Raw genomic sequence first — 27,232 nt, forward strand, 5'->3', positions numbered from 1 at the left:
TTCTATCATTTTCGGGAAATGTTATTGCTTTGATCACTTTTTATTCAAATTTTTATCAGAATCAAAACAGTGAAAAAACGGCGGTTTGGCACTTTTGACTATTTTTCCTGCTACGGCGTTTACCGAACAGGAAAAATATTTTTATAGATTTGTAGAGCGGGCGATTTCGGACGCGGGGATACCTAACATGTATATGTTTCACAGTTTTTAACTACTTTTATATTTGTTCTAGGGAAAGGGGGGTGATTTGAACTTTTAATACTTTTTATATTTTTTTATATTTTTTTTTACTTTTTTTTATTTTATTTTTTTTTGCATTTATTAGACCCCCTAGGGGTGTTGAACCCCAGGGGGTCTGATCACTAATGCAATGCATTACAATGCTAATGCATTGCAAAAAATTATCATCTCTTTTGCAGGCTGCATACACCAGCCTGCAAAAGAGAGAATTTGCAGACCGGCTGGGAGCCTTTAACAAGGCTCCCGGCTGTCATGGCAACATGACGTCGGCCCTGGAGCATGCTCCAGGAGCCGGCGATCCCTGCCAAAATGGCGGCGCCAATGCGCCGCCGGGAAAATGGCGCCTCTGGCGCCTTTGACAGCAGCGCCGGAGGGGTTAATGCCTCCGATCGGTCCGGGGACCGATCGGAGGCATTAGAGCCAGTTGTCTACTGCTTAAAGCAGTAGACACCCGGCGGCTATGACGGCCGCCCGGCTCCCGGGCGGTCGCCATAGTTACAGACCCGACACGTGCCGTACTATTACGGCGCATGTCGGGAAGGGGTTAAAGCTACCTGTATTCAGACGCTATATAATGATAATAGCAACCCCAGATTGTTACTAATTAAATAAACATTTGTGACATTTTTATTCACACCATTTAATGTTCATGTTAAATATTGCATTAATTTTATTGTGTGGTTCATAACAGTATAACTGGTATGGCGTTATGTCTGTTACAATGCTTTGTGGCCGTCATTTAATGAAGTGTAGTACAAAAATGGGTTTAATTTACTGTTCAAGCTTTATATAGATAAATGTATGATAATAAATATATCTACCGTATATACTCGAGTATAAGCCGACTTTTTCAGCATATTTTTCATGCTGTGAAAGCTCTCCTCAGCTTATGCACAAGTCAGGGTCCACGGAGCACAGAAAACTGGAAGGGGGGGGTCCTTTAGTGCTACTGCTCTGTGATTGGCTTGTCATTAGGTCATGTGATGTCATCTAAGGTCCTGTAGCCACTGGTATGTAACATCTGCAGATAAGGTTGAGTCTAAATCCTAGTAGCTCCGTCCACACCAGAGTCCGATCACATACCTCCCAACCGTCCCGATTTCCGCGGGACAGTCACGATTTGGGTGACATGTCCCGCGGTCCCGGTTGGAGGGAGGTATGTCCCGATTTCAACTCAGATCTGCGTCCAGAGGACGCAGATCTGAGTTGAACACATATGTGGCTGAAGCAAGGAGCTGACACAGGTCAGCTCCTCGCTTCGCCGCTGCCCGCCTCTCTCCCTGACACATGCAGCTGAAGCTGCTCGCTTCGCCGCTGCGTGTCTCTCTCGCTGACACATGCGGCTGAAGCGAGGAGCTGACCTGTGTCAGCTCCTTGCTTCGTCGCTGCCGCCGGCTCCTGACTTGTAGACGCGATGTACAAGCCAGGAGCCGGCGGCAGCGGCGAAGCGAGGAGCTGACACAGGTCAGCTCCTCGCTTCAGCCGCATGTGTCAGCGAGAGAGACACGCAGCGGCGAAGCGAGCACACGAGCAGCTTCAGCCGCATGTGTCAGGGAGAGAGACACGCAGCGGCGAAGCGAGGAGCTGACCTGTGTCAGCTCCTTCCTTCAGCCGCATGTGTCAGCGAGAGAGGCGGGCAGAGAGCGGCGAGGGAGCGGAGGAGAAGGTAAGTTTAATGTGGAGGTGGAACGTGAATCTGGGGGCAGATGAAGGAGAGGACGGCATGACAGTGGGGGCAGAGATGGAGAGGACGGCATGACACTGGGGGCAGAGATGTGGGGACATGAATCTGGGGGCAGAGATGGAGAGGACATGAATCTGGGGGCAGAGATGGAGGGACAGGAATCTGGGGGCAGAGATGTGGGACATGAATCTGGGGGCAGAGATGGAGGGACATGAATCTGGGGGCAGAGATGTGAGGACATGAATCTGGGGGCAGATATGGAGGGACATCAATCTGGGGGCAGAGATGGAGTGGACATGAATCTGGGGGCAGAGATGTGGGACATGAATCTGGGGGCAGAGATGGAGGGACATAAATCTGGGGGCAGAGATGTGAGGACATGAATCTGGGGGCAGAGATGTGAGGACATGAATCTGGGGGCAGAGATGTGAGGACATGAATCTGGGGGCAGATATGGAGGGACATGAATCTGGGGGCAGATATGGAGGGACATGAATCTGGGGGCAGAGATGGAGTGGACATGAAACTGGAGGCAGAGATGTGGGGACATGAATCTGGGGGCAGAGATGGAGGGACATGAATCTGGGGGCAGAGATGGAGTGGACATGAATCTGGGGGCAGAGATGGAGTGGACATGAATCTGGGGGCAGAGATGTGGGGACATGAATCTGGGGGCAGAGATGTGGGGACATGAATCTGGGGGCAAAGATGGAGAGGACATGAATCTGGGGGCAGAGATGGAGGGACATGAAACTGGGGGCAGATGAAGGGTGTATATGAAACTGGGGGAGAGATAGAGGGGGGACATATAATTTACGTGTGACTGTAGGAGGATTATACTGTGTGCGGGCACATGAAAAATTAACGAGTGGGCGGAGTCAACACAAAAGTGGGCGGGGCTAAATTTGCCGTGGCACGCTACGCGCGCCGCACATTTTGTCCCTCTTTCAGTTCTTCAAAAGTTGGGAGGTATGCGATCACATGGTCATGACGTCATCAGAGGTCCTTTAGCACACTAGGATTTAGCATCTACCCTGCAGATGAGTGGCCAGGATTCATTGTGTCTTATGGAAGATGTCTGTTGTATGGAGGAGAGGAAGCTACAGTAAAGTGACACACACAGGGCCCTTCCTTTAGTTACTCTGCCTATTAATGTCAGGCGTTTGGGGTTATTTATTTAGTTTCAGTAACTCCATGTGCCTCACATTAATTAGATTCTCCTTATATATATATTTTTTTTTTTCATCTCAAATTTAGGTGCTACATGTCTTCTGATGGTCTTTTAGTGTTTGGTTCCCCTCGTGCTGCAGTTTTCTTTTATTCTTGAGTAGTTTAACTTTTTTTTTTTTTTTTTTCCCCAAACTCTCCTTCCTTTGGGTTCCTGTTACATTTGAAGTTCTTAGTGAAGTTAGGGCCCCTTCACACAGAGGATACACTGGCTGATTCTGAACGTGTAAACGTTCCGAATCAGCAGCGTTTAAAACAGGTCCCATTGCTTTCTATGGGAGCCGGCATACGTGCGCTCCCCATAGAAATGAATGGGAAAAAGCAGCCAATTCATTTCTATGGGGAGCGCACGTATGCCGGCTCCCATAGAAAGCAATGGGACCTGTTTTAAATGCTGCTGATTCGGAACGTTTACACGTTCAGAATCAGCCAGCGTATCCTCCGTGTGAAGGGGCCCTTACTATTGATCTGTGCTGCTGACCGTGTACTATGGATGTCAGTGTCTATGTGCAGTGAAATACCTGCACACTTTGGGTACTTTTATGCAGCGCAAGCAAGACTTAATTGATGAGGTGCACGCTATGTGAACATCTCCCAAATAGTAACCTGCAGGATCAGGTTCACTGCAGAGAGATTTTCTAACCTGTTAGACAGTGTCAGCATGTAATGAGGATTCTCAAATGTCAGAAGCAAACATTATCTCTATCTGGTAATGCTGTGCTGTCTGTTATTTGTTTATTAGAAGCACTGGACATTTTAAGGTATATATGTCCAGCAAAAAAAACAAATATCTCATGTATTCCTTCTGTAAAACTGGTTGCAGAACACAAAGTTCACAAATTGTATGTGCTGTTATATACAATTTCTTATGTACTGGAATACACAATTGAATGTTAATGAAAGTAATTATTGACTGATAAAGTATATTGGAGGTACAAATTATGTTTTGTTATACAGTGAACCATTTTCATTTTTATAAACCGAAATACCTCTTAGGGAGCCTGCACAAGGAGTTTACGCTCTGCTCATTCAGACACGTAAACACGTGTCAAAGTGACCGCTGTAAAACGCAATCCCACAGACTTCAATGTGTGTCGGTTTTAAGTGCGCTACACATTGAAATCAATGGGAGGTTTTTAAACCCATTGATTTCAATGTGTAGCGCGCGTAAAACCAGCACACATTGAAGTCTATGGGATTGTGTTTTACAGCGGTCACTTTGACACATGTTTACATGTCTGAATGAGCGGAGAGTAAACTCCGTGTGAAGGCTCCCTTTATCTAGACAAACTGGGTTCAAGGGTGTAGCTATATGGGGTGCAGCGTTAGCAGTTGCTACTGGACCATGAGGGGAGACTGTGGATGTCCCTCTGCCACATAACAATATACTATTATAAATGACACAATATAGTTAGGGGGTCTCTTACAGATTCAGTACTGGGGTCTGGGTGCTTCAAGTTACCTCTCTGACAGGGTGTGATATTATTGGATTAAATAACGGCAACTACTTTTACTTTTTAGAATTTTTAGACGTGTTCACCATTCTATACAAAAGGGAGAATGGACCCTCGCAGTACAGCGCCAGGAAAGATATCATCTCACTGTATGTTAGCAGCAAAAAGCTGGATAAGCTTTCTTATTTTGTGTTGCCTGACAGACCTTATTCAAAATTGCTGATATTGGAAATTTCATGTGGTATAAAAGAAGATGAAATCAATATAAACAAAAAAATTCTGTGAAAATGAATCTATAAGCATGAAGCTGGGACAACAGGTACTGAGTTATCCTGCAAGGCCAGTTTTACCAGAATTTAGCAGTGGAATACATGAATTTTTATAGCATGGCAGACAATCCATATATACCATCTAAAACAGTAAATTTCCTGCTCCTGTAAGATCTAGCAAAGGTTTTTGAGGTCATCCATTGAATTTTCGATCTTAAGATACATGTTGAAAGCAGCTGTTTTTACTTGAGATTAAGCCAAAAGGCTCGCTCTATCCATCTGACTTTTTTTTTTTTTTAATGTAGATTGTGAGCACCACATAGAGCTCACAATGTACATTTTTCCCTATCAGTATGTCTTTGGAATATGGGATGGAAACCCACACAAACACAGGGAGAACATACAAACTCCTTGCAGATGTTTTTTTGCCCTTGGTGGGATTTGAACACCAGGACTCCAGCGCTGCAAGGCTGCAGTGCTAACCACTGAGCCACCATATGGCCCCTATCCTTATGACTTCTATTGAGAGCAGGTGTTTTAAAACTCTATTGAATTGCTCTATCTATCTATCTATCTGATATACTTTTCGAATAAACTGTAGTAATGTACATGCACATAAATCTATAATTTATGGTGTCCATTGCGATTATTGCTGGGTGTCATTGCTGAAAAGTAATCATTTTAGTATTCGCCAAGCTCCTTGAGCCAGTATTTTGCTCAGTGCAGCCAAGCTGTAATGATAAACCTCTGAGTGCTCGAAATGCAAATGAATGCCGTAAAGAGGATTATTCTGCCTTTGATAAAACAGATGCCACGCAATGCTGTGAAGGTAATCCCTTTAATAATTGGTTAACCCTGTAACAACTGACACTGAGTGTTGTAATTTGTCTTTCAACATTATTATACAGTATATTTAAAACTCCCTTTTGTGGATGCGTTTATTCAGTAGACAAGTAGAACGCTTCTCTTTGGTAATGGTGGGTGCAGTTTTCCAAGGGAACTAGCTGTACTCCCTGCAGACACAGTAACTTGTAGGAAGAAATGGGACAGTGCTCTAAAACTTCTCTTTTGAGCTTGCTAGTAGGTTTATTTGCAACAATACTGAGATCCATATAATGCTAACAGCTGCAAAATATTACGTGCGGTAATAGATTCAGATATAGAGCATTCATTTCAAAATTGGTGCATGTATGGCAATATAGCACAACATTTTGTACAATACTGCCATTCCCCAGGCTGTATGAAAGATGAAGAGACAATTGTGAGCACAATTCAATATCCAAACAATCTCTGGTATATAGATATGTTTATAAGTACATAAGTGTACATGAATGACTACATATAAAGGCGGAAAAAACAGAGAAGTAAACAAAAGGTAAATGGAAGAAGAGGAGTAAGAGCGTCTGTCATCAGAACAAAGCATGTCAACCCAGCCACGTAGATAAGACAGGTTATTATAATATGGTCATTTTTATCAAATTGTGTTTTACCCTTTTACATTAGTGTCTCAGTTGCCAAGATAGATTTTTACCAATGAGCAACTGATCTCTTTGGAACAATGGAAAGCATTGCTACTTAACTATTTGGGACCACACCACCCTCCTTGTTTCTCCAAAGAGCACATTTTCTTATTGACTTGTGTCAATATTTCAGCAATCAATCCACAAGGGGAAAACTCTGTTAGGGTCACCTGAATCAGTTGATCTACAGGGCTGGTTTGATATGCTGGGTTTGGTGAGAGACTCCCTTTAACATCCTCATTTAGTTATATGTAATCTTTCAGTTTGTAACTTGAATATGTAGACTTCTCCCTGCGTGGATAAGAGTGGACAGACCATAGAAAGCACACAGATTCAGGTTACCAGAAAATCAGACTGCATCTATCCTATCACTAGTTTAGGATTATTGGGATGACATTTTGCCAGAGACCTTCCATAACGTTCCCCTCTCATTTATTTATTTATTTTAACCCAGACTTCATATGTAGACAGTCTCTCAACTTCTTCCTTTACTCTTGTCTGGTCTGCAGATGACTCCAGATGTCCTTGCTTTGTCCTCTGCCAACTTCTGCTCAGCATTTTACTAGTTAACCTATTTTTGAGAACTGTAAACTGCAATTTTGTGAAAACTCTCACTGTGTAACGTGCCTTATTTTCCATCCAGTTTTTAAAGGGATCCTATCGTTCACACACTATTTTTTCTAGGCACCACGTTGAGATAGCCTTGAGAAAGGCTATTCGTCTCCTACCTTTCGTTGTCTTCTCCGTGCCACCGTTCGTCTACGATCCCGGTTCTTGTCGGTATGCAAATTAGCTCTCTCGCAGCACTGGGGGCATCCCCAATGCTGCGAGAGAACTCTCTCCAGCGCCGCCTCCGTCTTCCTCAGGAGAAAATGCTTGCATAGTATTGTAAGCGGCCATTTTCTCGTGGCCTGTGGGCATGCGCAGTCTGCTCTGCCCGAAGCCTAGAAGTTACAAGCCACCGCTGGAAGAAGAGGCTGAAGAGGACGCTCCTGACAAAGATGTAGGCGGTGCTAGAGAGAGTTCTCTCGCAGCATTGGGGAAGCCCCCAGTGCTGTTTGAGCGCTGGGGCCCACCCCCAGTGCTGCGAGAGAGCTAATTTGCATACCGACAAGAACCGGGATTGTAGGCGAATGGCGGCACGGAGTAGACAACGAAAGGTAGGAGACGAATAGCCTTTCTTAAGGCTATTCCGACGTGGTACCTAGAAAAAATAGTGTGTGAATGATAGGATCCCTTTAAATCTATTGTCTGTATTTGGTTTTACTGCTGTTGCCTTGCAGCGCTTGGTTTGAATCCCACCAAGGGCAAGAGCTACATGGAGTTTGTATGTTTTCCCATACTTGAAAATTCTATTGTGTGCTGCAATGGGGACAGGGAACAATGCAAGTGATGACTTTATTTGTATAGTGTTATGAAAAATTTTGGTGCTACAAATGAATGGTTTTTGAGTTTGTGTCTATGCCTTACATCTGAAAAGGCAACACTGCGAGGTCCTTGAATACAGTTGTCTCAGTCTGCCATGTGCAGTATGTACTAAAATAGCTTTGTTGTAGAGCAAAAATATCAACTGGTTCTTAATGTAGGGACAACCTCTTTAGGAGCAGCAATAGCTGGTCTGGTTAGCAGAGCCAACCATTCACATGAGATATCTGTTAGCCGAAGGCTCTTCTGGCTGACATCTGTCTCTTCTGACTACCCTATTTGTTTGTGCACCCTCAACAGCACATGTACAGGAGAGGGGCAAAAGCCACTATTTTTAGTCAGTAGGACATCATACACATTAGATGTTTGGCTGAGCACATTGAAATGGGTGGGTTTCGACTACATAAATCTTGTGTATGGCCAGCTTCAATCTAGCCAAGGGCTTTAGATTTTAATCTGAAAATGCCAATGGCTGTCTGATGTCTAATAGGGCTGTCATGTAGTCTCCAGATGTCTGCTCTTACACGAAACACGAATAAAAAACAAAAGAGACACCGAGCACACTATATAGTGTAGAATGTCTGATAAATTTTGGTGGAAATAACCAGAAGATTTAAAAGGACCAAATGGCCTCTCACCTGATGAGGTTGTGACAATCGCTCACAACTACGTTTGGGGTTTACCGTCAGGTGGAGGAGGCAGCACGTCTGATGGACACCGGCCAAGGCCAGGGAAGATAGAGTTTTCAATGAAATGGAAAGACGGCGCTCTCAGGTCACAACAGGATTTTATTCAAAAAGACAATGATGCACGACGCTAAAAAATCGCCGCGTTTCGGGCACACCTGCCCTTTCTCAAGTGCGTAACTAATTAGAAAATAGATAAAACAAGTATTCACTTCTCTGGCCAAAAAAACGTTGAAGTGAATACTTGTTTTATCTATTTTCTAATTAGTTACGCACTTGAGAAAGGGCAGGTGTGCCCGAAACGCGGCGATTTTTTAGCGTCGTGCATCATTGTCTTTTTGAATAAAATCCTGTTGTGACCTGAGAGCGCCGTCTTTCCATTTCATTGAAAACTCTTACACGAAACACAACACGTTAGGTGCAATGATCAGCTGCCCGCTCTGCAGCCCCGTAAGCAACAGAGCTGCTTTGTTTTAGACAGGTGTCTTGTAGCCCCCTGGGTTGTTTTCACAGGGAGCTGCTCCACTGTAGCGTGTCGGTTGGCCCTCGCACACCTTCATAGCTGATGTTTATCTCTCACCTTAATTGACCTTGGTGCTCTGCAGGCTTCTTGTCAGTTATTCACAATGGTGCCATTTGTCCACGTATAATACACTTTCACCACAGCAGCAGGTGAAGGGTTGACACAATGTTTGCGAAATACTGTTGCCTGAGGGCTAATAAGCATCCCTTTTTGCAACTTGACAAATTGCACTTTATCCATGACAACATAAAGAGCCTTCCTGAACACACATCAGTCTCGGAACTTCTATACCCACCAAGCCGGCCCACGATACGTCACTCATTCATGGGGGTCATAATAATGGGACTCAACTGTGTAGCTTCTGAAGCCTTAGTCGGTAGACAATAATTATGTGTTATAGTTGTATGATGTCAGCTATACACTGTCATAAAGGATACATATGTATATACAGTGACTGTGAGATATGTGAGACTGTAACCATCTAGTGGTAGAAGTTTGTCTGAACATCCCTCCTATCACTGTTCCCTCTTGGATGCCGGTGCAGGAAGAGGTGCTACAGTTACCGGCGACTTGGCAACTTCCACCGAGTTGCTCTGAATCCCTGGGTGCTGCGTCGGCCTCTGCTGAGAGTTGATAGCTCCGTTTGCCATGTTCTTTCCAGATGGTTGCGCGGACTTTACTTGTTTTCATATTGGAGTTTTTTCTGGTTTGCGACTCATTTCATTTTGCTCTTTTCACTCATCTCCCCCCCCCTCCTCCCCCCTCACTCTTTTTTTTTTTTTTTTACCTTTTCCTTCCTACCCTCCCGTCTGCCTCACCCCCCTCCTTTACCTTTCTCTATTTTCAAATTTTATATTGATATTGTTATTTCTGGCCTTTTTATGCTGAAGCGCATCTTTGCGCTTGGGCCTGGTCCTGACAGTTTTTCGTATACCATGGACAGCTGTTATTCTATGGATGGTCATGGTCTTTGGTCTTATGCTCATTTTCTCTGCTGTTCTCTTATTTTGCCTATGGTACTGTTGTTGTTCTCTGTACTTTGAAAAAATTAATAAAGATTGAATTAAAAAAAAAAAAAAGTCCTTTGTCACATGCTGCCTAATATTGTGTAGGCCACCAAGTGCCTTACTATTATAAACTACCATAGCTTATTATGTGGGAGTCATTCTTCATGTATCCCAAAACACAGTTATACAAGCATTTCTCCTCCCCTCTTGTGTGGTCATAACTCATGATGTATTTTGGGAACTGTACAGCCTCCCTCTATGTCTCTGGAATACCAGGAATCTTGGCGTTGTGACAGATGATTGTTCAGTGAAGAGTCGTACAATAGGTCATAAGCTTGGATATGTTTTCCTCATCTAAAATCATTAGGCCTGGAAAGCCACAACTGAACATAAGTCACTCCGCCACCACATATAATGTAATGTGTCACTAGAAGAAATAACATGCAGTGAACAGAGAAGTGTGGAATTGCTTTCAGACACACGATATGTTACTTATGGTTTTCCAGTTTGTAATATCTTAGATTATGTTAGAATATTACATTAGTTTGTCTAGATGCTGTGAAGGGGTGTGGACACAGTTGGACTCCTCACTTCTGGTGTGCTTTTAACTTATGAATTTCTGTAGTTCCCATGAATGTACCCAAAATGTATATCCAGCCTTTACTCTCTAGGCTTCAGTGCTCAGTTATATTGAGCTACATGTATGGTAAAGGGCCAAGGAGTCCATCTATATAGGCAATACTGACCCCTTTGTCCAAAGGAGTGCAATCCCGGATCCCTTCATAATCAGATTCTATGATATGAAGTGCCAGAATATCTCTGCTGGTACAATATAGCTGTTTTATGCTGGTATAAGTCAAAGGGGTTTTCCGGGCAAAAAAAAAAAAAAAAAATATATATATATTTTTTTTTAAAATAAACAAAAAAAAAGGTCTGTTAGTGCTATCAATGGGTTAATAAGTGAACCCAAATACCTTTGGCAGTGTTTCGAGTGATTTCTGGGTTTTTGTGGAAGTTACTGGTATCTCCCACATGTGCTTACATGGGTAGCTTTCCTGCTGTCTTACCCTACAACTACCATGATGCTTTGCAGTTCACTCAGATTCCCCCTGTTTCTCTAGCTAACCTGTGGACTGCTAACACTACCTACTAAGATAGATAGATCAAATATTTGCATATTAAAAAAAAAAATCGCTCCTCTAACCTAATTCTCACGGTACTTCATGCAGACTCTAGCTGTAGTGATGTCTGTGGTTCTGCACTCATGGCATCTCCCTGTCACAGATATCTGAGGAAGTCTAGATGATGGCACACATAGATGATAGCCATTTGCTCATCCATCATATTCAACTTTATCTGCCTCATAAGGATATCACTACCTGTCACCAAGAAAAGCAGGACCGCACCCAAAATGTGTGACCGCATCATATGGCTTGATGCACCCTTTGCTCTTTGGTTAAAGTGGCCCTTACTGTCACCCTTGTTGCAAATGCACCCACTCACAAGCGATCAACCTACTACAATGTTTATGAAAGGGTTTTTACTAAGTCTCATCCACGTTCCATGGCTAAAGCTCATAGCACTTTGTGTGTTTAAATTGGCAGTATGTCATTTATGCACTACTAATGTTGAAAGCAGCTGGAGACCCCTGGCCAATTTCAGGTGGTTTTTGTGGCAGTGGCTCTTAGAAAAATAATTCTGAAGCATGTCCTCTGTGTGTGTGGTTTGATAATTTCTTCTTTGATAAAGAAGTGTTGGAATATGAGTGGCAGAGGTGATTTTGCAATGCTCCAGCTAAGGAGAATGTTCAATACATACACCATGTATAATATTTGTATATAAAGATATAATTTGTATATTTTATTTGTATATAAAAATTTGGAGAATTGTGGAAGTCTTCAAGTTGCTGAAAGTTCAACAACATACTGTTCCTTATCTTGCTACAAATGGCTTGTTTGCATACACTTACAAGCTGTATATTTGTTTTGTATCTGTCTGTATCTGAACCCTACAAATTGTACAGCGCTGCGGACTATGTTGGCGCTATATAAATAAAATTTATTATTATTATTATTATAGACGGAGTCCATTGAAGCAGGTTTAATGGATCAACATGTATTAAGGAAAAAGTCAGCATGCTCTCTGACTTTGCAGTAACCATAGAGATCAATAATCTATAATTTAACAGCTGTTCAAGCTGCAGGGCACAATGTGGTGTCTGTGTATATCTAAATGACACATCTTATTTATTCACCGGGGCAGGGCAGTATGAGTGAGTATAAATGTTACTTGGCTTTGAGATGTTAGTATGCCGTCAGATTTGTCTTTATTAGTAATTCCTTTGAAAGCGCTGTTTGTCCCTGAATGACTTCATGGATCATAGTCCCGTCATGTTGCATTACCAAATTACACAATTGCCCTAAGAAATGTGCACATCGAATTGTAAACAGGGATGTCTTAGGTAATGCTAAGTTGCTGTAAATTAGCAAGTGTGCTTATTCCCTGGATTATATAACAGGCATGTTGTTCTAAACCACAACGCCATATGTCACATCATGCCCAATAACAACCATAAAATCCAACATTAATCTAACAGATTGACATTTCTACAGATAACGTCCTTCATGCAAGGTGCTAAGGGACTGTTCTCATGTTTCAGTCAGGGTAGCTGTTTTTTTTTTCCAATTTGAAACTCGCATAACTGCATTTTTTCCAAGATTTCAAAAAGTTGAAGAATAAATGGAGCATGACTGCAGCATGTGAAAATAAACCTAAGAATTTGGTAGTAATTGGTTTTTACAACTCCCTACAATCAATATTATCTGGGCAGAGTAAAAGGAAGTCGCCAGGGCCAAGCGTATCCACCCAGCCCCAGAGATGGAAACTTTGGGGCTATCTAAACTGAACATTATGTTCCCCTTATGAATTGGTTTGGTTCCTACATTGCCGAGATATTGACATTTTGTAAATATGCAAATTGTGCTGTAGGTTTAAAACCCGCAGCATGTTAGTTATTCCTGTGGGCTTCACCCATAGCTTTTACTCTTTGCAATACAAACCAAAAAAGTAACACAATGGTTTTCTACTGTGATATCTATAACTGTTATCCACTAACTTTTATTTTTTTCTCTCTTCTAGGAACTGCAGCATGAAAACATTGTAGCTCTTTACGATGTCCAGGTATGATATATGTCCACATTAATACTAACCTTGAAATGAATCCCCAAGCAAAATATGAAAACAGATTTCCAGGTTCTTCCTGCAGTTCTGCCAGAAGAGACATCAGTTACTATAATACTAGTCAGCTCTCCAATCATTTATGTCCTGATGAGCTTGTGAAATACAAAGTCTGAATGAGTTTAGAGGGGTAGCCAGAACCAGTGAGACAGGTTGTGGTGCCTGTAGAGATGTAGCTGGGCTACAGTCACAAACTACAGCTCTAGTAGAAGGATAAATATTAGTTATGAGTACCAATTCCAAGTGATCTACAGTTCCATGGTACTGACCTATTACGGCTTGATCTTTTCTCCCTCAAAATAGCTCTGAGATTCGGCATGATCAACCTCCTGTTCCATTCAGAAAGGGAAACGGGACCCCTGTTCTTGTGATTAGTGGGGGGCACAAGTGGATGGACCCCCACCTATCAGCAAGGAAGCCCTTATCTGATATTAATGGAATAACCCTCTTAATCTGTAATTACTTATTTTATGCCATTTTATACAGTGGCTAACACCTTACACACCAATATTTGATGTAAATAGATTTCCCTGTGGGCTTGTCTCTTCCTGGAGAATTTAGGTTTTTTACTATACTTGCATTATTTTAAGTGGAGGAGTCTTGTTCCTTCCGTGATTGATTCTTCTGAAGAATTCCCTGCAGCTCTCCGCAGATGCATCACTGTACATGGTGATCTGTTTTCAGGAAAAGAGAATGTCGGATTCAGACAAAGCAAGGCCATTAGCTGCATTAGCTGTCATGTTGTGTGAGCTGTAGATATAAATCTTCTAAATTACATAACTTTGGGACTGAACATATATAATCCTTGATAATCGCAAGGCACATAATTGCACCTGGATAGTAAAAGAAAGGAGCTTTTGTTCATTCACCTGGATAGAGAAAAATATATGTTGCCAGGAGGCTTGTTGCCTGGGACCTTGGTGTTTTCATGGGCACACATTTCAAACATCTTTTATTGTGATAATTGTGACATTTCTGCACAATGTGAATGATGTCACTGGTGGCCATGTGATGAATGCTAGATTCATACTAGTTTAGGTCTGTTGGAGAACCAAAACAATGTGTAGGTAGATTGCTACAACAGTGGTCTAACATGGAGCCGATGAACTCCATTAACTACAATGGGAATCCATCGGTTGTCCGTTCCTTGAAGCTTCCCTGCTGCTTTGGTGATCTCCGCCTGTTCCTGCTTACATCCTTTAGTGATGACTTACTGTACATGTGACCAATAATGCTGCAGCCAGTCAGCATGCCAGTATCATTAGTAAGGCAAGGTACTGGCTGTAGCATATAAGAAGTGTCATTACTGCTATAAGTACCGTAAGCAGAAATTGTATGGGATCACTGGAGCAGTGGCGAGTTGGAGGTGCTTGTGGGTTTGCTTTTAGGCAAACTTTTGTAATTTCTAGGTATCTCCTTTAAGTTACAGTGACATAGTGTCTGAACGTGCATGTGACCGAGTATGCCTGTTTATATCGGCAAGGGGGGGGGGGGGGTGTTCAAGGAAAATATTTGGTGTCAACCTTTGACCTGTCTTTGAATGGCCGATATTTGACTTGCGTACATTCTATTAAAACTTGAGAAAATTATCTAAACCACTGTAAAATACATGGTCTTACAAATATCATTTCTGTGACCTTACCTTATGGGGGTAAAAATGTCTGAGGCAAATGCAAAGGTCGCATTTATTGTTATGTTGTGGTGCACAGAGATGTGCCCTCGCCTTGGAAATATTCAAGTCCATGTGAGCTCAGTTATGTTTCCTGTGGCTTCCAGCTGACCTTGGGAGTATCTCATGTGACTGTCTGAAATGCTATATGTGCACTGCAAGTCACTTAGCTAAATACTGAGCATGGAGTAAGCTAACGCTAGGAAGCGTGCTGCCCAAATCTGGAACTCTTCCAGACTGGTGAAGGTTTGTCATGAGACTTCTCATAGGATCAGTGTCCTATTTTCAGTCTAGTGACCAGGTAGCGATGTTGCCCTGTTCTTAAGAGATTAACTCCTGGATGTCTTCTACGCCATTCTAATGGATGTTATACTGGTATCATTTTAACCCCTAACGAGTTTTTTATTTCAAATTTTGCTGCAGTTTCTTGAGCCAAAGTCAGGAATGGCTTAAAGATGAATAGAAAATATAAAGGAAGATCTTTAGACATTTCCATTCTGTTAAATCCACTCCTGACTTTGGCTCTAAAAAACACAGCAAAATCTACAACAAAAAATGCTTTGTTTCTGTAATGTGGGGCCTCAGCTTTTTTTGTTGCTGATTTTTTTACGTTTTTTTTTTGAGCCAAAGCCAAGAATGGCTACAAAAGGAATGGGAAATATGTAGGAAATTCTTATACTTCTACCTTCTGCTCAATCCCCTCCTGGCTTTGGCTCAAAAAAAAAAAACTGCAAAAAAATCAGCAACAAAAAACACTGCATTTCCGTAACGTGGGGCATCAGCCTAAAGGTGTTTTCTGCCCTTTTGATGTACACCGATTTTGGCTTTTCACATAACTCCAATAGACTGAAACATAGATCTGCATGGCTGTTTGCTTCTATTCTTCTCTTTATGAGAATGACATGAGAGGAATCATGGAAATCAACTTAATGAGAGCGGTAGTCAGATCAATGGAAAGGAAAATAGAAGTCTGTGTTTGTAAATAGTGACATTTCGATTCTTAAAAATAAAGATACAAAGTATCACCTACACCTTTTCTTTTTTTTTTTCTACTATCGTTTGCAAGCATAACATATAAGGCCTGGTTCAAATCTGCGTTCAGTGTTCCATTCAGGTAGTCCTCATTAACAAGCGGTGAGCAATGAAAGCACATGGACCTCATAGACTATAATGGGGTCCATGTGTTTTCCGCGCGGTGTCCGCATGAGTCATGTGGAGAGGAAAGTAGTTCATGATGTACTTTTCTCTCCGCATGACTTGTGCGGACACCACACAGAAAACTCGCAGACCCCATTATAGCCTATGGGGTCCGTGTGCTTTCATAAGCTCATCACTTGTAGATGCGTTCAGTATTCCTTTCGGGGGTGTCCCCAAGCCGACTCCCTGAACGGAATACTGAATGCAGATGTGAACCAGACCTTAGAGAGGCTGCATAATGCAGCTAATTATTTCATATAGCTATGTCTGCTTAGGCTGGTCTTACACGACCGTAGTTTAAGTCCGCAAATGGTCCGCAATTGAGGGTTTTCAATTGCGGACCATTTGTGGAAACATTATAGTCAATGCGGCCTCGTACTCCACCGGATATTTTATCCGTGGTATGCCGGGCCGCAACCGAGGTCTGCACTTTTTGGAACATGTCCGCAATGGCCACAATTCACGGCACTGCACGGACTCGCCCATAGAACTCTATGGGCGAGTGCGGCAGCTCACGGACATCTGCGGAGTGTAAGTTGATGATCAGCAACTAGTGTTGCTGATCAGCAACTTGCGGACCGCAAATGCATTACGGTCGTGTAAGACCAGCCTTAGGGGGGGATAAAAAAAAAATTTTTATTACAGTTTTTGACTTTAATTTAATGAAAGACTATAATCATTACTAAAATATTCTAAACACAGATGTAGTGTCTAAAAACCCAAATTTGTATCCTTAAGACCAAAAGGTTTCATCGCATCAAGTCTGAATATCCAGCGAATTTCTTCAAGTAGCAATAGCTGATCTAGGTTACCACAACGAATGTCTGTATGAAGGTGGTAAATCCCCTAGCCTTCCAGTTCTTTATAATTGCAATGATGTTTTATAATACTTCAATTTATACTAACATAATATTATTTATGGCAGTGTAGAGCAGATGGCTGTTCTTACGGAGTTACATGTAGTGGTAAACATATATGTCAAAGTCAATGTTTGTTACAATTCTATAAATTTCAAAGCAAAAACACCAGGCAGGAGACTTACTGTACCATTTGTGAAGCTGATCTGGACAGTACCTAGTACTTGGCAAAGTTATTCCCATGGCCTTGACATTATTACAGCAGTAAACCTTTCAAAATATTTGTACATGCTGAAATTTTTCTGCGCCAGGGCCTTTAGACACAATTGGAACCAGATCAGAAAGGGTAAAATGGGCAATGTGCAGAACTCCAGCTTAAACCTGTATATCTGTTATAGTTTACCAGCTTCACATTACAAAGGGAAACTAAACATAGTCGTGAAAAGCATTTGCTATTTGTTCACAGAAATATCTAAGATTTCATAGGTGTATGGTGTGTGTGTGTGTGTATCCACGCTTAACAAAATTGAATAGTAAAACAAATATTAAACATCTTCTAACTAGACTACATGTTTACTATCTGGAAATCTAAAATCACATCAACTAAAGCACATTTTTACCTCTGCATAAGGCACTGTAAAGTTATTTCTGGCAAAGTGGAAGTCTTGCGAGACCTATATCATGTGCAAGGCTACATGATACAGGACAGTCACTCCATTTTAGTTATGAACCAATGAACAGAATTGTTGACCTTTATGACAGCAGAGATTCATTACAATGTGAACTCATTCACTCCATGCACTCATTCACTCCATATCTATATTTAACCAACATAAATTGCATAGGCCCGGTTCACATCTGCGTTCGGGCCATTCCATTCACCTATATACAGGACTTTTCTGTCTGCATTTTTCATGCAGAAACCACACGGGCCCCATTATAGTCTATGGGGTCTGCGGGTTTCCTTAGGTAACTGCTTTTTTTTTATGTGGATAGGTTTTCGTTTGGGGGGGGGGATCCCCAAGTAAACTTCCTGAAGGAAACCCTAACGCAGATTTGAACCGGGTATTAATCGGCACATCTGGGTAATGGAGGGGGAGAGAGGCATCCATCTTATGTACACTGTTCTATTTCTATCCCTCTATTGTGACTGCAGGACGCAAAACAGGTAGCAGGCACAGATGGAACAGGCTTAAGGGTATGTTCATACAAATTTGCAGAAATTGTTGAGCCTATCCAAATTTTGTACAAATCTATGCTCATTTCAAATTGGCCATATGTGATCAAATAGCCTTATGGCCATATGCCTCTGTGTGTGGCCCATTATATTTAGCACTTGGGATCGGATCAAATCCCATCATGGCAGCATAGGAGAGAAGAACATATACAGTGGTTTGCACTTGTTTTCTAGTAATACCATAGCAACATTCCTTTTTTAGCTCAGAAATCTAAAAACAGAGTGTGAAATTTTGCAATGTATGCGTCATAGATGCATGCATATATTATTTACTACTTATATTCAGTCCATCATTTTGAATAGAGAGTTCAAAAGGTATCTAAAGCACACAGGCTGTACCACTTTGTGTCTAATCCCCTGGGGCATTCAGTTTCTGTTCGCTCAGAATCTTACATAGCTTGTCAGAAAAACCATTTATTGCAGCTCATTATTTGGGAGCATATGCAGTAAGCTCGGACGTTACATGCATTTCAGGCTCTGCTGCTTTTGTGCATAGGAAGGGGTCATGGTTCACAGACTTTTGGTGCTTGTCATGACTTTAGCAGAAGTGGTCACGCTGCTAATGGTCAGATTTACAATTTCTATAATTAGAATTTTTTTATGTCTGGATAATGAGCAGATCATACTACACAATGCAAACAGTCTAAAAACAGTGGAGAAGTGCTGAAAAAGAACAGAGCCTAAGCAACTACTTGGCCAAAATAAATGCTTGTCCAAATGATCGATGCATAATAAGAAAATGACGCTAGTTATGTCACTGGAAAAATCTGAACATTTTTAAAGAGGACTTGTCTGGTGTTTTTTCTCACTCAGATGGGCGCCATGTTACTTACTGTGTGAACAGTCTCCTGAACTGTGCATGAAATTTTGTGCAGGTACCTTTGTGCCCACTACTTACTCCCTGTACTGTTGCTGGCATCACAAGGCTCATGCATATGCACCTGCCTTCCAAAGCTGGCAGCCTTACAGTGAGACGCAGTCACATTGGGACTGGTTGTGTTCAAATCACATTGACTGATAAAGAGGTCCATTTGGTTCTGCCAAGATTTCCAGCATTTTGTTGGAAAAAGATAGTGGAGCCTCTGTTGGAGATGTGAACTTAGCTTTAATGACAATGTGTCTTCACATCAGAATGGTGATGGAGGGAACTGATAAGCAATATCCTAAAACAATGACGTTATTATATTTGTGATATGGTTAGGTACTGAAGACATTGAAATGAATGGGATCTGTTTTGAGCGCTCACATTCTGACACGTGTATATGTGCCAGAATGCGCTCCCGTAAACTCCGTGTGAACTAGCCCTTACGTTCAGAATCAGTAAGCGTATACTCCGTGTGAAGGGGCCCTAAAAATAGATTGTGGGCTTTCTTCGGTTTTTTTTTTTTTCTTTTTTAAACATTAAGACTCCACACACACAAATGGGTGCTTTGTTAGTCTGATATCCATGTTTTTTCACATCCTAACACTGTTTACACACATTAAATATAATTCTCAAGAGGACAAGTCCAGTGTTCACTTGTTGTAATACTGGTGACACAATTATTATTATTTATTTATTTTTTTATGTGTTCTTTTACTTCTGAAGCAAATTCTGCCACATGATGGAATTTTAATCCACATAGTGTTCTTGGGTGAGTCTTAATGACTTTTTATCCTTCTACGTACCAGTAGGTAGCTGCGTTATCGCTAATTAGCTAATAGTATTGTTTATTGCCTTTTAGCATGAGATGTACTAATTGAATGGAGCAAGGATGACACAGAGTAATAGTGCCTCGCTTATTGGTTCTGTGTCTCTAAAGGCTTGCATAGAATTTAAAGTGAACCTGTCAGGTGACTTCTGCTTGACTACCTGAGAGCATGCTATGAGAAACAGAGAGAAGCCAAGCACTATGATATTAAACTCTTACCTGATCTGTATTAAACCCCTGCGGTGTGTTTTGAAAAAATATTTAAAGGGATTTTTTGGTTCTATCCTATTCTTAGGATAGGCCATCAACAATAGGTCTGCAGTGGGCTGACACCGAAGACCCCTGCAGATCTACTGTACTGAGACAGTGCTACTGTGGGTAATGTTTAAAAAAAAAATAAAAAAATTATAGATTGAATCTAAAGGCATTTTTCAATGTTGTTATGAAAAAAAACCCTTTTTTCTAACTTTGGTATGTATGATGAAATAGTTTATATGCTACAGTACAAATTGTTGCCCCAATGTCTGCAATGGTCAATAACCCTTGCTAATTAGATCAATCATAATTGAATTAACACCTCCCATATAGCATGGTGGCACAAGGTCTGTCATGGTCAGTATCCCTGGCAGCTAATTAGATACCATTAAATTAAGCCAGGCCTGTGCACTACAGTGACTATACCAATTACACAGGCTGTGCTCACACGTTGGGGCAAACTCCTGGTGCTTCAGTGTCCCCCATTGTGGTCCGGTACTGCTTCTTCGGTGTCTTGTTTTGGTGCAGATCTCTGCCGTACATGGCTGCTGAGGTGAATCATTCACTTAATGAAAGGTCACAGAATGTCTCAGTGATGTATGTGAGCGATGTCCCAATTTTTTTTTTATTTCTTTTAATTGATTTCCAAAGGGGCTACATAGATAGGTTTGAAGGAAAATGATCAGCATATCACTAGTACAGCGTGTTGAGTAGTTTCCTATTAACATTCTGCTGATTACTTCTGAAACTGGGCATTATGCCCAGTCATGTCTACACGGGACTGAATATTTCTTACAAAGGCGATTGGCACAGTTAAAGAAAAAAAAAATCCGTGTGAATTTGCAGAATAAAAATGTCTGGCCAGTACTGGAGGGGTGGACATTTCTGATATTTATTCAGCTGGTGAAGTGTTTGCAGTGATTTACTAATGTTAGGTTTCAGCCCTATGGTTTGCTTCCATTAGGATTCCATAAATAGACCCCATTGACTAATAGTATAGTCTGTTGGGTAACAGTGTGGTCTCTATTGTTTTGACAGGAAAATACCGGTAGTTCTTTATGGAGCCTCCAATACAGATGTCCATAGTGTAAGATTTTCTCTAGGATTACATAATTTGCTTAGTGGGACATCTCCCTCTCGTGATAAGACATTTGAGATTTTTAGATTTGCTGAGTTTACCATCTCATCTTCCGGTTAGTCATGGAAATAGAGAATTTATTTTTTAAGACTTATCAGTAAGGCCAGTAGACTTCTTCGGAGAAGGCCATTTCTCAGTTAATCTCTATGGAGATTGTGGTGACCATGGTGTAGTGAATAAGGGGCCACATGATCATCTTTATTACTACATGTGGTAGTTCTAGAGGTAGAGAACCTACACGACACCTTTAAATGCTTACCATGTCAATGCACCTTTAAAGGGAAAATGGAGTGTAATCCTTAGGCAGCATGGATGTATAGTTTTATAGGGAAAGAGTCACTTTGTAGCTTGTCATTTATTGTTCTTCCTGTGCTTAGAAGTTGTAACAGTGGGGCGGTCCATCAGTGACTGACGGTTGTCTTCTCTGACTGTGCATACAGAGATAGCTGTCAATCACAGTCAGGACCACCCACTGGACTCTGTTACTGCTTCTAAGCATAGAAAAAACCCATAGAAATGTATTAATAAATAAGTAAATGACAGATTCTACAAACATTTCTTAGGCCTGTGACACTGATCACGACTATGTTGCGTGCAGTGAAGCACTGCTTGTTCTGCTGTAATACTCCCTACCCTCCATTCACCAGTTTCTGCTCCAGTGATACTGTCTTATGAAATAATTACAACGGGCATTGTATTTGCAATGTTTCATAAAGGTAGACATGAATTACGTACGCTCGCCCCTTCTCCTCCTCTTCTTTTTGCATTCTTTCTCATCACGGTATTCAGGAATATTCAGACCTGGCTGATATTTGTGTTTTCCTGCTCTTTCATGCATATCCGTTGCTTCCAGTTATCTGTCTGATTATGACATTACTCTGTGCAAGCACAGATAAGATCAGACAACTTGCGTGGTAATCCACTATCTATATTAAATAGTCCGCTTTTGCTGAACGGCCAAGTCTCCTGATGCTGTATTGAGTTGAAAATATTCCTTTTTTTGGAGCCAGTAAAGTATTTTGCAGTTAATTTACTTAGGACAAGCCTCGCCTCTTATGAAGTATGTGCATGCATAGTGAACAATAATATTCTCTTGCTGAGCACTATGTCTAGCGCCTCTGGTAATTTACAAGCACTGTAGCCAATTATTACTAGGACCGTAGAGCGAGAGGCACATGACTCATAAATAATGGGGTCACCCACATCCAGCTGTGTGGCGTACAAAAGTGAACTTTATGAGTGTAATCTGAGCTGCATGGCTTGAGAGCACCTGCCTTCAGAGGCTATACGCTTGATTGATGTCAGTCCTATTGACTTTCCTAGAAAAGCTCTTTCTAAGAAACTGCAGAAAAATGTTTCCAAGATCACACGCTAGAAAGTTCATATACTGAGCTCTCCACAAAGTCCATGGGAATGTAGACCGACATTCTCCAAACATAGTACACAGAAGTTGGGTTAACGTCATCTGCAGGCATGCAATAACACAAATGTGTGTATAACAGGAACCCTTAATAATTTGACATCTGTAGGATGGCTACTGAGAAGTTTAATTTAACGATACATAGTTCCATTAAACCATCTCTTCTAATAAGAGATATTAGATTTAATGGTATAAATCATTAAGGCTGTAGGATTCCTGGATTGATTCATCTAACCTTGTGTCTCGAGAGCCAGCAAGGTACAGATTGGGTGTACTTTGATGCCCGACCATGTAGTCAAGCGGCATCCTCAGTGTGTCCATGGAAAGATCAATAGGTTATGTTCTTGCGATGAGGGATGGAGAGAAATGAACCCTATACATCGCTCATCATGCCAAAGGACTCTGGCGTTATTTCTACGGAGGTCACGTGACAGAAGACGCATTGTGTGGCGTAAATTCTTTTAATCCACACATGCTAACACTTGGCTGTTCTGATACACTTTGGCTATGATTTACTTTTGTTGGGTAGAGTGGGGTAGTAGTAAAACGATTTTAAAAGAAAGTGATTTCAGTAAAATATATAAAGTAGTTTTGTTTTTGCTGCAATATTAGTATAGTAGACTGAGATTTTATATACGAATCTACAATAAAAAAAAAAGTTACAACTTTGTTTTTGCAATGGGAACCTTTTAGTATGCCTATACAGTGGGATACATCATAGCTTTATGTTGAAGGTATACTTTATACAGGGGCTAGCAAGTGGTCTCTGGTGCAGCCAGAAGTTAACAGAGGGGGCACTAGCCTGATCACACTGACATTAGAGTAGTAAATCATGCTACAGCATTTATAAGTGTTCTGAGCAAACGTAGCAAACTTACAGATCAGTGATTTGTGGCTGCGTCCTTTGGCTGTACTAAATAGGGCTTTGCGACTTTTGGGGCAACTGTTAGTTTGTCGAATTGAGTTGGCAAATGCCCTCAAGTAGGGAGTGGCATAGAAAGTAGAGTTACCTCTTAGGACAGAAGTGTTAGACTTAAGGATGTTTCATGTTCATCATGCATTGTGCAAAATTAGATAAATCTGGCCGAAAACTACGGCATTGCAGACTCTGGCAAAACTGACACTGAAAATTCTCCTCCTGATGAGTATCTTCTATAAACACTTACAACTGTTCCCACAATACCAGTTGCATGGCCATTTAACCTACCTGACCTGGTATGTTTATGGTGCTGATATCTTCTGTTTTTGGTGACCATGAAACCTGTGTTGTGGCAATAACCTTGTAATCGTCGTCTTTTCATAAAATGTCTTTGATAAATAAGTCTCGACTCAAATCTGTCTTTGGTATTCCGTTTGGGGAGCCCGCTTGGGGACCCACAAAAGGAAACCTATATGCATTAAAAAGCTGTTAGTTAAGAAACCACATGGACCCCATAGACCATTGTGTTGTCCGTGTGGTTGTCGCTCTGTTTCCACACGAAACGTGGCGATAAAAGTGCTGTTTGCAGTGTGGAAACCACCAAGACCCCATTATAGTCTATGGGGTCCATGTGGTTTCTTAGTTAACTGCTTTTTAAGGCATATGGGTTTCCAATCGTGGGGTAGCCAAGTGGACTCGCTGAACGGAATACCGAACGCAGATGTGAACTGGGCCTAAGATGTAAAATGAAATGTTCTACTAGAAATGAATTGTTCTGTATTGGAGACTTCTGATGAAGTTGCTTCTTTGCTTATATGTTCATATTTGTTTTACAGGAAATGCCCAACTCCGTTTTCTTGGTTATGGAGGTAAAATGTTTTCTACTGTTTACTGTTCTAGTGTTTTATACTCAATTGCTATTTAATATAGAATATTAGACCAGATCTCAACCTAAAACATAAAGGAAATGACTAGTAATTTTAAGATGTGTAAAGTGTTTCTAGGCGTATACTCTTATCACTTAGTATGATGTATAGTTTACAACTGCAAATGGCAATCCAATACTGTGTTTATTGGATACTTCATATACCAATCCCATTCATGCGGAGATATATTGCTCCAGTCCGAATTACTTTATTTCCACATACACTTTGATTCCTATTTGCTTTTCACACACAGGCCATTGTGAGTGACTTAATTGTATAGATTCTCTTGGTGCCACCCTGCTGACACTGCTACATTCCCTATTATCAGAGTGTGATGACCTGTTAGTTCTACATATGCAGAATGCCTGTGCTCTGCTGGCAATTCTTATGGGGCACTGATGGGGAATCCGAAATTCCTTGCAGCCTTGTGGGTTACAATCAGGGTTGTTTCTGATAAGAATGATCTGTGTCAGCATTGCATTTGCAGAAAGCGTGTAATGCAAGGCAGTGATGGGAAATCTGTGTTATCTCGGTGATTTTGGATCTTAACATTTATATTTGAGAGTTATACAACTGCTTTAGTAGAGGATCTGGCATCACTTATTGCATATAGGTACGTTTCCTTTGGCATCTACAGTGAGTGCATTTATATGCATGGAATACTGCCTACATTGCAAGCAATCCTCAATAATGGTCCTTGTCGGTTTCACCAGTTGGAATTTCAGGGGGCCTTTTTATGGTTTTGCTCTTTAAACCACCATTTATTTGTCCTGTTTCACCATGATACCCTGTATTCTGGAGTATTCAGCGTAACATAGAAAAGCTACTTCTAGTTGTTCTTGTACAGTGAAGCAAGGTATACTGGCTGTCTGTGCCAGACACGACCGTGATGATATATCAAGCTTGTGGGATGTTTATCAAGCCAGGAGGAGGACTAGCCAACATGACTCATTCCACACCTCCATGACATCCGTCAAGTTATTTGAATGCAGTGTACGAAGTTGCCCCCCCCCCCCAAGTTACACCAAGTTTACCAAAATGGCATAACTGTTAACTGTCCACTTCTTAAATAACCGATAGGTGGCAGTTTTGGGGCTAAATCCTCATGACAGGTTTCTTTTTAAGTAGAATAGGATATTATAGAGACAGGCAGATTAAACTAAGTATATAAAATCAGTATATAAATCAGTATATAAAATCTGTGTATCTAGTATATCATTGCTCCCAAATGCAGTTGAACAAGTCGTGTGCACTCATGTGGGTAGAGGACAAGTGGTTTATATTGTTTCAAGCTCGCTGAGCCTTTGTTTCATCTACTGTTTATCACGACTGCAGAAAAGGGAACTGTAAAACTTTGTCTGAACATTTGGTGGTTATGAAAAGTCTGAAAACATATTTACCAGATTGTGGGCCTTTCTTTGCCAGCATACTAGACTGCTATTATGCAAGCCTTGTAGATTTGTTTGCCTGTGAATAATGGTCATGTTCTTATTTTCTACAGTACTGCAATGGAGGAGACCTGGCAGATTATTTACAAGGTATTTGGTTCACATTTTTAAGTTAAAAAAAAAAGTCAACACCTCTGGTTTTCCTATTCAGTCTTTTGTTTAAAAGAACCCGGGCCCTGTAGTCAGGCCTCTAGCTGTAAGAGGAGCCTCTTGTTTTCAGCTTCATTGTCTTGGCTGCTATGCGGTGAAGGTGTACTATATTTTCCTTTCTTTTTTTTCTTTTTTCTTTTCCCTTCAATGTGTCTGTTGATCATGGAGAGAACCATACAGTAGTGGACTTCATACTCCCTAAACACAAACCAAAGTTACAAAGGTTTGGCAAAATAGTGATTCAAACAGTGATTCAAACTAGTTTTGACTGTCTTCTCTATTGGCCATTGTTTTACACTTTTTATCTGTTGGCTATTTTTTTTTTCTTTTACACCGATCAAATTAAAATCTGTTCCTTGCTCATCTATTCTTATTCCACAAGATCAGGAAAATGTGGGATCGGCTCCAGTACCTCATAGTGCTCAAATCTGTGCACATTAAGGTTCTAAAGCTGGTTTCATAAAAATTTTTGGTGCCGACAGACTCCCTTTAAAGTATAGTGGTGGTCTTGATTCAGGTCTGTGGCTATTTTTGGAAGCTCCAGAGTGCTGTACTTGATTATCTTCATCTAATCCCCTAGGATTGAGTGAAGTGGCAGCAGATTTGTGAAAATGTGGGACGTAAGACAACTGTTTTCATGATCAGTGAGAGTCCCAGCTGGACCCACACTGATCAGGCACTTATTCCCCGATCCTATGTAAATTTCTATATTGAGAGGTAAAATATGCATCTACGTCTACATGGCTTTAACTATGGAAAACGCATGAACTCGGTCCTGTAATAAACTGGGAACTTTTCACTTACATTTTCTTTTGTAACAACAAAAGCAATCAAAAGTGATATTGCTTCATTGTTTCTTTTTAGTCTAGACAAGACAATGTTCTTTTTCAACAGTTCATCATGCTTCAGTGATAAACCATAGATAAACAAAGCCTGTACTTAAAGGGGTACTCATTGTATAAGAAAAAAAATAGCTGCAAGCAACCTTATAAAACAGACCAAAAATTACTCTCCCCCTAAATCCCCAGTTAATCCAGTTTCATTGCCTCAGTA

General features: G+C 41.2%; 1 protein-coding gene across 2 annotated transcripts in view; it reads left to right on the forward strand.

Moving 5' to 3' along the window:
- Positions 1 to 27,232, forward strand: part of ULK2 (unc-51 like autophagy activating kinase 2) — a 77,514-nt gene that overhangs the window by 10,991 nt on the left and 39,291 nt on the right. For both annotated transcript variants that reach the window (XM_075264753.1, XM_075264754.1), the window contains exons 3-5: positions 13,174 to 13,215; positions 24,492 to 24,524; positions 26,083 to 26,119. In XM_075264753.1, the coding sequence (XP_075120854.1) occupies positions 13,174 to 13,215; positions 24,492 to 24,524; positions 26,083 to 26,119 (112 nt within the window). The remainder of the gene's footprint in view (positions 1 to 13,173; positions 13,216 to 24,491; positions 24,525 to 26,082; positions 26,120 to 27,232) is intronic.

The sequence above is a fragment of the Leptodactylus fuscus genome, chromosome 2 (genome assembly GCF_031893055.1).
Source record: "Leptodactylus fuscus isolate aLepFus1 chromosome 2, aLepFus1.hap2, whole genome shotgun sequence".
Classification (NCBI taxonomy): Eukaryota; Metazoa; Chordata; class Amphibia; order Anura; family Leptodactylidae; genus Leptodactylus; species Leptodactylus fuscus.